The sequence below is a fragment of the Bufo gargarizans genome, chromosome 11 (genome assembly GCF_014858855.1).
Source record: "Bufo gargarizans isolate SCDJY-AF-19 chromosome 11, ASM1485885v1, whole genome shotgun sequence".
Taxonomy (NCBI): domain Eukaryota; kingdom Metazoa; phylum Chordata; class Amphibia; order Anura; family Bufonidae; genus Bufo; species Bufo gargarizans.
This window is the reverse complement of record NC_058090.1, coordinates 48,128,082-48,140,972: the sequence shown is the minus strand read 5'-3', so window position 1 is coordinate 48,140,972 and position 12,891 is coordinate 48,128,082. Positions and strand designations below refer to the sequence as shown.

Below are 12,891 nucleotides of genomic sequence, written 5' to 3'. Positions count from 1 at the left end.
CACCCCCCTGTCACTGATCACCCCCCCTGTAAGGCTCCATTCAGACATCCGCATGATTTTTTACGGATCCATGGATCGGATCCACAAAACGCATGCGGACGTCTGAATGGAGCCTTACAGGGGGGTTGTCAATGACAGGGGGGTGATCAGGGAGTGTATATGGGTGATCACCCGCCTGTCGATGATCACCCCTGTAAGGCTCCATTCAGACGTTCGCATGTGTTTTGCGGATCCGATCCATGTATCCATGGATCCGTAAAAATCATGCGGACGTCTGAATGGAGCCTTACAGGGGAGTGATCAATGACAGGGGGTGATCAGGGAGTGTATATGGGTGATCATCCGCCTGTCATTGATCACCCCCCTGTAAGGCTCCATTCAGACGTCCGTATGCTTTTTGCGGATCCGATCCATGTATCCGTGGATCCGTAAAAATCATACGGACGTCTGAACGGAGCCTGACAGGGGGGTGATCAATGACAGGGCGGTGATCAATGACAGGGGGGTGATCAGGGAGTTTATATGGGGTGATCATGGGTGATCAGGGGTTTATAAGGGGTTAATAAGTGACGGGGGGGGGGGTGTAGTGTAGTGTAGTGTGGTGTTTGGTGCGACTGTACTGACCTACCTGAGTCCTCTGGTGGTCGATCCTAACAAAAGGGACCACCAGAGGACCAGGTAGGAGGTATATTAGACGCTGTTATGAAAACAGCGTCTAATATACCTGTTAGGGGTTAAAAAATTCGGATCTCCAGCCTGCCAGCGAGCGATCGCCGCTGGCAGGCTGGAGATCCACTCGCTTACCTTCCGTTCCTGTGAGCGCGCGCGCCTGTGTGCGCGCGTTCACAGGAAATCTCGCGTCTTGCGAGATGACGCATATATGCGTGACTGTGCGCAGGGCTGCCACCTCCGGAACGCGAATCTGCGTTAGGCGGTCCGGAGGTGGTTAAGGGGCTCATGGTCTATCGTTAGGTTACCAATACTTGATTGATGGGGGTCTGAACCTCAAAACCAATGACAATCTTGGGAATGCAGGACCTGCTTGAAAAGCGTCCAAGCCCTTGTTAGCATCAAAACATGTCAACCAAAGCCCAACTTGTTTTATTAACTACCGTATTTTTCGCCCTATCAGACACACCGGCCCATAAGATGCACCTAGGTTTTATAGGGGGAAAAAAAGAAAAAAATATTTTTCATGACACCTCAGGTCAATCCACCAATCAGACTCCTAATGTTAATAAGACCCCAATCAGACCTCAGCTCGGACCCCAATGTAAGTGACCCCCAAGCCTCATATCAGCCCCCAGTAGCCTTATATTTCCCCTAGTAGTCTCTCTTCAGCCCCCAGTAGTCTCCTATATGCCCCTAGTAGCCTGAAATATGCCCCCAGTAGCCACATATATGCCCCAGCAGCGTCCATCAGCCTCATATGAAATAAAATAAAAAAAACACTCACCTTTCCTGCTCCGGACACCGCCGCTCCTCACCTCCAGTGCTCGGAATTCCTCCTCTTCAGTCTGCTGTGCTGTGAACCGGCGCGCACAGCGTGAGGTCACAGCGCTCCCTCACACTGTGCGCAGCCCTGCACAGCCGAGGACCAGGAAGCGGTGAGTACAGAGTCTTCACCGCTTCCCGGTCCTCCGGTGCTAATGAAGGTCTTTTAAAATGGAAGCGCTTTATTAGTATTCGCCCCACTTTTGGGGGGAGGGGAATGATTCTTATGGGGCGAAAAATATGGTGTATATATATATATATATATATATATATAGTCAAATATTACCTGCCAAATATAGGGCTGTGCCAAAACGAACAAGTGGAAAATGGTATAAAAAGGTATAAATTTATTAATAAAATACAAAGGATGGAGTTACTACAGAATTGCAAGAATACGGAGAAGCGCAGGGTCACAGACACCACAACACACCTGAGTGTCTATGGATAATGACACACGGACAGGTACAATAAATAAATATTGATATGTGTTCAAAAATGACCTGGATGGCCAAATATGATATCTCCGCACAATTTCTGTGGATGAATCTATGAATAAATAACCTCCTGACGAAGCCGTAGGGCGAAACGCGCGTCGAGGTTGTGCGCCCAGGGTCCTTACGCCCACTCACTACCATGTCTTCAGGTACGTTCTAAGCCGGTATTTCCCTTTCCACATTGTTGCATGGACCCCTGCACGCATCCATAGTGAGTCCCTTTACATATCCATGGTATATATTGTCCTTATTGTCACTCTTACTTGAGTATTATTGCTCCCATGGTCTGTTTTCATGGTTCCAGTACTATGTGTAGATTTACTGTGCTTTTCCCTGTACCTAGTATGGTCATCTGTATGATTCATCCACAGAAATTGTGCGGAGATATCATATTTGGCCATCCAGGTAATTTTTGAACACATATCAATATTTATTTATTGTACCTGTCCGTGTGTCATTATCCATAGACACTCAGGTGTGTTGTGGTGTCTGTGACCCTGCGCTTCTCCGTACTCTTGCAATTCTGTAGTAACTCCATCCTTTGTATTTTATTAATAAATTTATACCTTTTTATACCATTTTCCACTTGTTCGTTTTGGTTTACCTTAGATGTTATACAAGTGGTATTTGTAGCTGTCTAGTTGACAGGTGGCCTTTTGTAGGTTAAAAATATAGGGCTGTGACCGCTATTGCATAATTGGCAATTACCTTACAGGGTTCATCCAATTTTTTATTTTGGGAAACTTCCAGTAGACTATTAAGGGCTGATTCACACGACCACTCCCGTTCCTATGTCGGCCGCATCTCCCCAACTAAATGCAGGTCCCTGACCTGACTGCATCATAGTGATTTATAATAGTCAGTTCCTATCGGATCATCATGTGAGTATAGTACTTTAGACCCGCGATCACATAGGAACTGACTATATCATAAACGACTATGATGCAGTCAGTTCGGGTCAGGGGAACAGTGGTCATTCCGGGAGATGCCACTGACATACGGACCGCGTGTTCCAGACTGAGCAGGGTTGTGTGAATCAGCCCTAAGGAATGAAGCTTAGGGATATTTTTTTGCATATTTTTGTGTTTTTTTTATCTTTAGAGTTAATTTAAAGTAATGTGCGAATCCTCATGTAGATTTCTGCCTCAGTGCACTAAAAGGTAAAGTTCTTTATTACTGAAGTGTATAATTGGTTTACATGGGTGAAACGACCCAGTATTAAATACTATGTGGCAGGCTCCTCAGCTTACTACCAGGCACTCACTATCACACGCCTGCATGGAATGGTTAGCCTTGATATAAGATAAAGCAGGTCTGGTATGAGGCCTATCCTGGCCAGCAGCACTTGGCATGACCGTTTCTGTTCCCTCAATTTATCCTTTCCAATATATTAGATTTTCCCCTATCAACATTATACAGTATATAGACTGCACAGTATTGCAGATCTGTCCTATCTGTCCTATTGATCAAATTGTATACTAATGCCTCATTGCATGCAACATAACGGTAGGTGTATGATAAATTGCGCTGAGAAGCGATGTTAATTATGCCGAGAAGCAGCTATTAGATAAAAGCATAGTATTGAGGATGTGCGATACAGTTTCACTCTTACATTTTACATGCAGATTTGAACAAGTGTAGACCTACGTATTATGTATTTGAATTACTGCAACTTTTGTACTCCTCCTCTGGTAAAAATACTCCTCAAAAATGGTCAGAGGAGTATTTTTACTCTTCTGCAAAAAATGTAGTGCGATCTCTGCACGGGAGCACCAGTGGCTTTTCAAACAGCTGATCAGCGGAGGTCCCGGGTGTCAAACCCCCACCGATCAGATGCAGACAAAGTAAACAACGTGGTCTTCATTAGTTTAATGAGAGCTCTGTTGCGTCTATATGGTCACGTGGAAGCCACGTCACAACCACGACAAAACTGCGCCATGTGGTCATACCCTAAGGCCTCATGCACACGGGCGTTGGGTGGCCGTATTGCGGGCCGCAAACGGCAGGTCAGCAATCCACGTCCGCCGGCCGTGTGCATTCCGCATTCACTTGAATAGGTCTGCAATTCCAGAGATGCGGAACGGAACACCGGAAGCACTATGGACTGCTTCCGTGGTGTTTCTTTCCGTTGTTCCGCACCGCAAATAAATATTCTTTTGCGGTGCGGACAGACCACGGACCTATTCAAGTTGAATGGCTCCGGCTCGCTGCACGGATGTTTGCTGTGCATTGGGGACCGCAATCCCAATGCACGGAACGGCCGCACAACGGCCTAAAGGGGATTCCAACAATTGATATTTATCTCCTATCCACAGGTGGCTTTTTTTTTTTTTCTTTCACCTTGCAATAATATGGTCCCATTTTTGCAGTCTATATCATGGAGGGAACTAACCGGTCGCTGGGTTTCCGTGATTTACAAAATAGTGGACTTGCAGGGGCAACCAAAATCTATTTTCCACTCCTCAGTGTTGCAATGTCGATATTTTGTAATTAAGGCTGGGGCTACAGTTGGACATGTGTCACCCCTCATTGCATCAAATGACTGTCAATGGTGTTACACTGCAACACGACTGCAACGTGACAATAGCCGAAAATCCAACACTTCTGGAATTTTTCCCGCGGGTTGCAAGTCCCGTGCGACTTAGTTGTGTTTTTAGACTGGGGCTATACAGTGGCATCGCATCCAGTGACTGTCAATGGTGTCACAACAAAACACGCTGCGGTGTGACAGCTGCAAAAATTTAGAGCTCACTGATTTTGTGTCACAGGTCACACAAAATTTTTACTCCACTGACTTTAATGTACAGTAAGCTGCACGCAACATGCAACTCGCCTGCAACTTTTCTGTGCCACGTCAGTGTGTAACTCCAACCTTACTGCAAAATCCCAGTCCTAAAAGAGTCATGCAACAGGAAGCTGCAAGTCGTGCAACTTTTTGAGACTCGCTGCTGTGTGCAGCCCAAGCCTAAAGGAGAAAAAAAAAAAAACGCTGGTGGTCCCATTCTTCCCGCCATGTGACAGGCTCAGGGACAATTATTAAAACCCAATTAAACATCATCTCGCATCTCAACTCTGAGAGTGACACGAGGCAGAATATTGGGATTAGATGCTGTGACACTTAAATTTTCACGTTTTTCCGTGGAACAAGGCTTTGAAACAACCTGTTCCGTCCTTGAGCGGGGTCAAGGACACTGTTACTTTTAATGTTGCACTTTTTAATCTTTCTGATTGGCTTCTGATGTTTTTATTCTTTATTGTAGATTAACTGCCTTGGTTTCCTAAGCATGACTTGTACCGGAGTAAATCATTAACTGCCAGCCAAGGTTAGAGCCACGAAATTGCCAGGTGCTCCCCAATGCCTTTAATCTGTAAGGAACACAAGAGCTCGGCGCAGCAAGGGTCAACACAATGGCAGGGATAACACGGGCAGATGTGCCCGACGGGTGTCACCGAAGGCTGTGAAGGCTGCCGTGTACAATCTGCCAGGCAGCGTCTGAGTTAACATGGATTGTTGCTAATCTTATCACTGAAATAACATATTAAACATTTTCACATGAGAAATGTAACAGTGCGGTGTAGGTGACGTCACGGCAGACGGAATACTCCAGCTGGTATTGCGCAGTATCTCTTATCGTCTTTAGTCTGCCCGTATTGTATACCGATGTGTTCATGGAAGGGAATCCCCTGACTATAAGCACACAACCTTTCAGGTATTGTATGATATGGCTTTGTTAACCCCTTAATGCATAATCAGGTACAAGTATGTGATTATTCTTAAAGGGGTTGTATGGAGCGGGCTCACAAGTATAATACAGCCAGCAACCGGCCGCAATGACCGGGATCGGCGATGAAAAGCTTCGCCAGTTTTCCTACTTTTTTTGTGACTTTTTAAAAAAGTCTCAATGATAAATCTGGAGTTAAACTCATTAACATAGCTAACTGCACCCACTTTTAAAAAAAATGGAGTGAGTGGCATAAAGTGTAAAAAGTCAAAAAGTGATTGCGCAATTGAGTGCAAAAAGTCACAAAAGCCCTATTTTGTGACTTTTTGAAGCCAGAATTCCTGAGTGATAAATCAGGGCCTGAGATTCTTGGAAATGGATGGGAAAATTATGGATTTTTTTTTAACATTACTTAGGCCTGGTTCAAGTCACCATTTATTTTTACGTTATTTTGATCCGTATGAAGAACAGAAAAAAAACTAAAAGAAAAAAATGGATTCTGTTTTTAAGGCATCCGTTATCCATGTTTGGCATCTGTTTTAACCATTTCCATCTGACATCTGTTATTTTAGACGGGAAAAAAAGTCCTGAATGCAAATGTATGCTAAATGTTCAGAACTAAACACAATGAATGCTTAAAGAAAACCTGTCACCGGGATTTTGTGTATAGAGCTGAGGACATGGGCTGCTAGATGGCCGCTAGCACATCCGCAATACCCAGTCCCCATAGCTCTGTGTGCTTTTATTGTGTAAAAAAGACCGATTGAATACATATGCAAATTAACCTGAGATAAGTCCTGTACCTGAGATGAGTCAGGGACAGGACTCATCTTAGGCTAATTTGCATATGTATCAAATCGTTTTATTTACACAATAAAAGCACACAGAGCTATGGGGACTGGGTATTGTGGATGTGCTAGCGGCCATCTAGCAACCTATGGCCTCAGCTCTATACCCAAAATCCCGGTGACAGGTTCCCTTTAAAATACAGGATCCATTTATTTTTCTTTATTTTTCTGTTCTGACGGATGAGAAGAACGGAAAAATAAATGGTGATGTGAACTCGGCCTTAGTTGAATTCTAGCTCCACCACACTCACCTGTGTGGCCAGCAAGCTGCACCCAGCGTCTCTTGAAAGGGCTAATAACAGGAATGTTCACAATCGTTCTGATTTTCTGCCAAGATTTGTTCTGCAAATAAAAGGGAGACAATCAGTGTGAGGTAATAGGACAGAAAGAAAAATAAGGCGATACAAATCGTAAGAGGGAAGTGCATTCCTGTGACCAACAGTGCACAGGTTTGGGCCAATTATCCAGAATATGAACGCTAGTTTCCAATAATCGGCTTGTATAGTCAACCAGCCGATGAATTAGCAAAGATGCCTGATTATTGGCAGCACATCTTCCTGTGTAATCAGGGATGTGCTGCCAGTAATGAACAGAACGAGGGAGTAGCAACAGTTCCTCCCACATTCAGTATGCATCGGCCGATGCAAACAATCTCCGATGGAGGTGATATCTTCTATCGGTGCTCGGGCAGTATAGTACCACTGTTAGGCTATGTTCACACCACGTTCGGTGTGCAGGCTCCACCTTGAGATACTCTTGGTGCATATGCTGAATGGGGTTATATGTGGACCCAAGTATTGCCAGATGTCCTATTAGGAAAGTGCAGCTAGATGAGCTCTTCCATCACCTTTACCACTGCATAAAAATGAATAATCTCCAGAAATCTAGTCCGCATAACTTGTAATATTATTACTAGAGATGAGTGAATCGACTTCGGATGAAACATCCGAAGTTGATTCGCTCATCACTAATTATTACACTCAGGGAAAGTATCCAGGTCCACCATTTTTGGAACCACCTAATGAGAATGAGGACATCCCAACTCTCCCCAATGACAGATGTTGTTGAGATGAGGATCAGGTAGCTGAATTTCAACATGCCCATTCCTTTGGTTCTCAGGGGAGATAAGCCACCGCCATCGCTATGGCCCCACTCCCGTGCACAGCACATGTGTAGGGTGTGGCGGGAGGCTAAGTTTTGGGCTGTACGAGCATTCAATGGTCAGGTCTTTTATGTATATGATGCCGCCAGATAATAAACATATCCATCATTGCTCACAGGCACTATCCTTTTACACCGGCCGATGCAAAGTGAATGTGGGAGGAATGATCGCTACCACATTCTTTTCCCTCTCATTCATTTCTACTAATTATCGGCAGCACATCCTTGATTACACAGGAAGCTTTGCTGACGATAATCGGACATCTTTTATCCGATAAATGAGCATTTGCTTGTTTTTCGTCTGACTGGCGGTACGATAATACCGGCCAAATGTTGAGAATGAATATAATTCCTATGAATGTTTGTTGCTGATATTGGCACAAAAATAGTTCAGTGTCATAGACTCTTAGCTGCTTAGTTGGATTTCAACATGCCCAATATGTTCTTGGCAAGATAAGCCACCGCCAGAGGTGCTTGGCAGCAGCTTTCTCACCTCTCCCCATTCAGAACATAGGCGTGTTTTTGCCCAACAGCTGAAATCTACGGCCAGCTTTAGTGTCAACACAAGTAAGATGAGGCAAGCATGGGATAGCAAAATGTACATGGGCCAATCAAATCTGTTCTAGCTGAAGGCTGCCGCACATCTGGACGGGGGTCTCTTTCTTTAATTCTGCTGTAGGATAGACATCTCTATGACTGATTAGAGCCAGTTAATCTAGATTACCGGAATAAACAATGTCGAGCACCATTGCACAAACATGAAATAATCATTACGCATTACAACGTGCACATAATCTGCCCTCCCAGCCATGAATCACACTTCTCTGCATCTTCTACTTCTATCATCGGAGGAACTCTGCTAGTACCGATACTCACAAGCAACTCCTCTTCCTATAACTTGAGTGGTGACATACTAAGCATCACACATTTATTTTAAAGATTTTACAGATCGCCTTCCTCTTTTTAAAATGTTTTGATGACTCATAGTAAAGTCCAGCAGTCATGGCTATGAGCGTTAAATATACCCCCAAAAAAAAAAAAGAACGGCACTCACTTACATTGAAGTTATATTGGATGTTCTGATGCAAATAATTTAATAAATTGAGTAGAACGGCAATATAAGTGAGTGTTGGTCTTCTGCTATACTTCGTGGGTTGCCTTCCCTACACTTGTGCACCACGTGAACTACAACAGAGGGCAGACTGGGTGTACCATCAGATATGAGCATGGAATAATCACACCGTGATGTTACATAGGTATAGTACTGGAAGGACACCTTATCGCAGGCACAAATATAGTAGGTTCTGCATCAGTTGGGTCATTTAAGAACTCTTTAGGGCAGTTCATGAACTTGCTGCAATCTGATGTATGCAAAGTCTGTATGAACAGCCATGTAATATATTATGTGTACGGTTATAGAAGCTTTTCCACTGCTTTATATGAACTCACGTAATGCTGGCCGTACACATTAGATAGCTGAACAATCAGCGAAGTGTACGTATAGCGGCAGAAGAAAGTCAGAGAAAGTGATACACGGGGTTGCCAACCAAAATTTTTCTGGACAACTTACCCCAAATCACCTACAAAAAATATTTTTTACAGACAAATTGGGAAACCATAATGAATGATAAAGATTATAAGTAATACATGTCTATAGCTCAATAAACTAATAAGAACCCATTACCAGCATTTACCGCGAGTTGTAAAAGGATTAGAATTACCACCAAAATCTAGTCATGTACCACCAGTCAGGGACACATCTATTTTGTTCACTGACACAGGAGAAAAAAGTCACTTATTTTTAAGGACTGTCCAGAAATTCCTAGACTAGGGATCAGTAACCTCCGGCACTCCGGCTGTTCTGAAACGGCAACTCCCAGAATCCTCCTTTCACTTCTATGGAAGTTACAAGAACAGCCAAGTGTACATGCTGGGAGTTGTAGTTTCACAGAAGTTAGAGTGCCAAAGGTTTCTGTGTCTGAATCATAAGTGAGCCACACGGTCAGGTTTCCTTATGCCATTTTGCAAGCCAAAATCAGAAGTGGATCAGAAAAGGAGAGAAAGTATAAAAGGCAGATGCAACTTCGACCTCGTTCACATCTTCCTTTGTAGATCCGGCAGGCTATTCCGGCACAGAGCAGCCTGCAGGATCCTCAACTTCACCATTGGATTCTCGTTGACTGCAATGGAGTCCAGAGGTGATCTGCCCGATTTCCGGCAAAACTGCCAGGTTTTGGCCAGAAGCAAATTGTTGCATTCAGCAGTTTATGACCAGCCGAAAGCCAACATTTAAGCCGGCAATCGGCCATATCACCACCCAACCCCAATGCAGTCAATGAGGATCCAGTGGTGAAGTAGGGGATCCGACAGGCCGCTCTGAGCCGCAACAGCCTGCCAGATCTACAAAGGGAGGGGTGAACAAGGTCTAAGTTGTATCTGCCCTTTAAAATGTCTCTCCTTTTATGATCCACTCCTGATTTTCGCTTCCAAAACTGCATCAGGAAACCTGACCGCGTGGCCATACCCTAATTGTGAAGCCAATTAATCAGCAGTCAAGCCCTAATCACAAAGATGGAATAGGGATGGGGGAATCATCCCAACTCTTCCCCAATCCAACTCCAGTCTCTTTTCTCCTACCAGCCACTTTTGGAAGTCTGAGCTTTCCATTACAAACCAAACACTCCCTGGAGCCTAAGACCCATACGACAGGTTCCTTGGGGAAATGTAGCTTTCCTCAATGACTTTAACTGTCACATATCCTCCCCCTCTGTTGGAGCCTGTGGGGCTGAACATTGTTAGATGCAAGGCAATATGTTCTAGACAAAGCATAGAAATAGAAAGAGAGTTGAGGGTTAATCGGATCTTGTGGAAATAAATCCAGGAGACTAGAAAAAACTTGAGTAGGACTAGTGGAGAAGCTGCTCGGGGTTTAACCAAGTGGACAAGTTGTCTGCATGTAAAGGCAATACAAGAAGAGAGAAGACCGGAAGGTTGAAAGTGGTGGGGTCCCACCCAATGCAACCTACTCCAATAACCCAAAACGAGCGCAGGTGCACTACAGGTAGTTAGGTTCTAGTTATGGGGTTTGTGGTATTATACCCCAGTCGGTAGGAACACCTCGCGGGATGAAAAAAAACGCTTACTCGTGCCCATGGTATATGTGCCCGCAGGTGAGGGAAGCAAACGGTTAGGTGTCACTTAAAAGTTAGAGTACCATAAAAACTAGCATAAATGGTATAAAATTCTGTAAAAGATAAATGTATAAAATATATACATATATTATGATGAGCATGTACTCACTTCACGAGGGGGGTGGTTTATCTGTACAAGTATAAAACACCAGTAAACCTAGTACCCCCCCCCCCCCCCCCAGCCTGGATCGCCTCTAGGATGTTTAAGGATGAAGGCAGCCAATCGCTCAGGGCTTCTGTTCAACTTTCTTTATTATAGTCTACGCGTTTCGGATTTGACTATACTAAAGACTGTAGTACTGTTTGTACAGTAATTTCAGCAAGTGGCTTTCCCAGTCATCACAAAAGATGACAATATCGTCCAGATATGTGGAAGCATACTGAAGTGTAGAAAAGTAGGACGAGTCAAAAATCACCCGCACTCGGGCTGTAGAATTTCTTGTAATCAATTGTCAGACAAGACAAATGCATCATTTTTTGACCTGACCTCCCTGCTTTTCAATACACTTTGTCCATCGGTCAAGAAGCTTTTGTATTCCCTCATTAAAAAATGTTGTCAGTTGAGCTGCGAGCCATGAATGCACTGTTGTCTTCGCCTATTGATCAGATGTGAATCTTCATCCTTGTAAAGCCACATAATCCACTGACAATCATCTATCCAACATAATCAGTTCACGTGCACGCTCAATGTGGTCATCAGTTGTGAACGGGCGTCCGGCTCCCTCTTCATAGCGGACACTTGCCCAACCTTCCTTGACCTTCTCTATCCATTCATACACACTTCTTTGCGACAAAACTCTTTCTCCGTACTATGTAAAGTCTTCGACAAATAGCAGCACCAGACACACCTGCAGAGCACAAGAAACTAATCACTGTACACAGCTATTCGTAGGTGCAAATCACAAGTGGAGCAGCCACTGTTTCTCGCCGCACAGTCACAAATGAACTGACGCAACTCGTCAAACCTGCACAGCAGAGACTAGAGAGGTGTCTTCTGAAAGCTGATTAAAATAAATTCTACAGCCAGAGTGCGGAAAATATTTGACTCTCCCTCGTATGGGAGTCTTTCCATTCAATTCACTTATATAACACTCTGACAGTTCACCATTTGGGGATTTTTACATTTTGACGGTCTTCAAGTTTACTTTTGGCAAGAACAAATAAATAATCGCAGAACAAGTAATGGTAAGAACTCTAGAACATCTGTGCAATATTAGAGATAACAGTACAATGCTGAAAGCGATCTGGCAGTACATGCCTATTATTAATTACAGAAAACATGTTGCATGATCATGACTTCCAAAATATTAATGAATTTGGATATGAATAGTACTTCCTCTAAATGTACTTTCTTTAAAGAGGACCGGAGTGCCGGAGATTGCTGACCCCCAACCTATCCTCAGGATAGGTCATCAGTATCTGATAGGTGGGGTCTGACAACCAGGACGCCCATTGATCAGCTGTTTGAGAAGATAGTGGCGCTCCTGTGTCAACGTGGCCTAGTGCAGCTCAGCCACGTAGAAGTGAATGGGCATGATACCAAGCACAGCCACTATATAATGTACGGCGCTGTGCTTGGTGAGCTGTGAGAAGGCTGCGGCGCCATGGTGAGTGCCACTGCCTTCTGATCGGTGGGGTCCCGGGTGTCAGTCCCCCCTAATCAGATACTGAAAAAAGGCTCAGTGATAAATCTGGAGTGAAACCAATTAACATAGCTAACCACGCCCATTCACTATCATTATAAAAAATATCACTTAACATATGCCGCAGTGGAGTAAGGCTAGGTCTACACGACGACATTTGTCGCGCGACGACAGATAGGGCACAACTACACTGCAACATTTGTAGTGCAACATTTTGTTGCACCAATGTCGCGCTACAATTTTTATAATGGCAGTCTATGGTGTCGCACTGCAACATGCAACATACTGCGACTGCGACGCAACAGTCGCAGAAAAATCCATCTCGAATGGATTTTCTG

At 44.2% G+C, this 12,891-nt stretch overlaps 1 protein-coding gene across 1 annotated transcript in view; it reads right to left on the bottom strand.

Moving 5' to 3' along the window:
• Window positions 1–12,891, bottom strand: part of ITPKA (inositol-trisphosphate 3-kinase A) — a 105,031-nt gene that overhangs the window by 17,888 nt on the left and 74,252 nt on the right. The window contains exon 2 of the mRNA XM_044271998.1: window positions 6,810–6,900. Within this exon, the coding sequence (XP_044127933.1) occupies window positions 6,810–6,900 (91 nt within the window). The remainder of the gene's footprint in view (window positions 1–6,809; window positions 6,901–12,891) is intronic.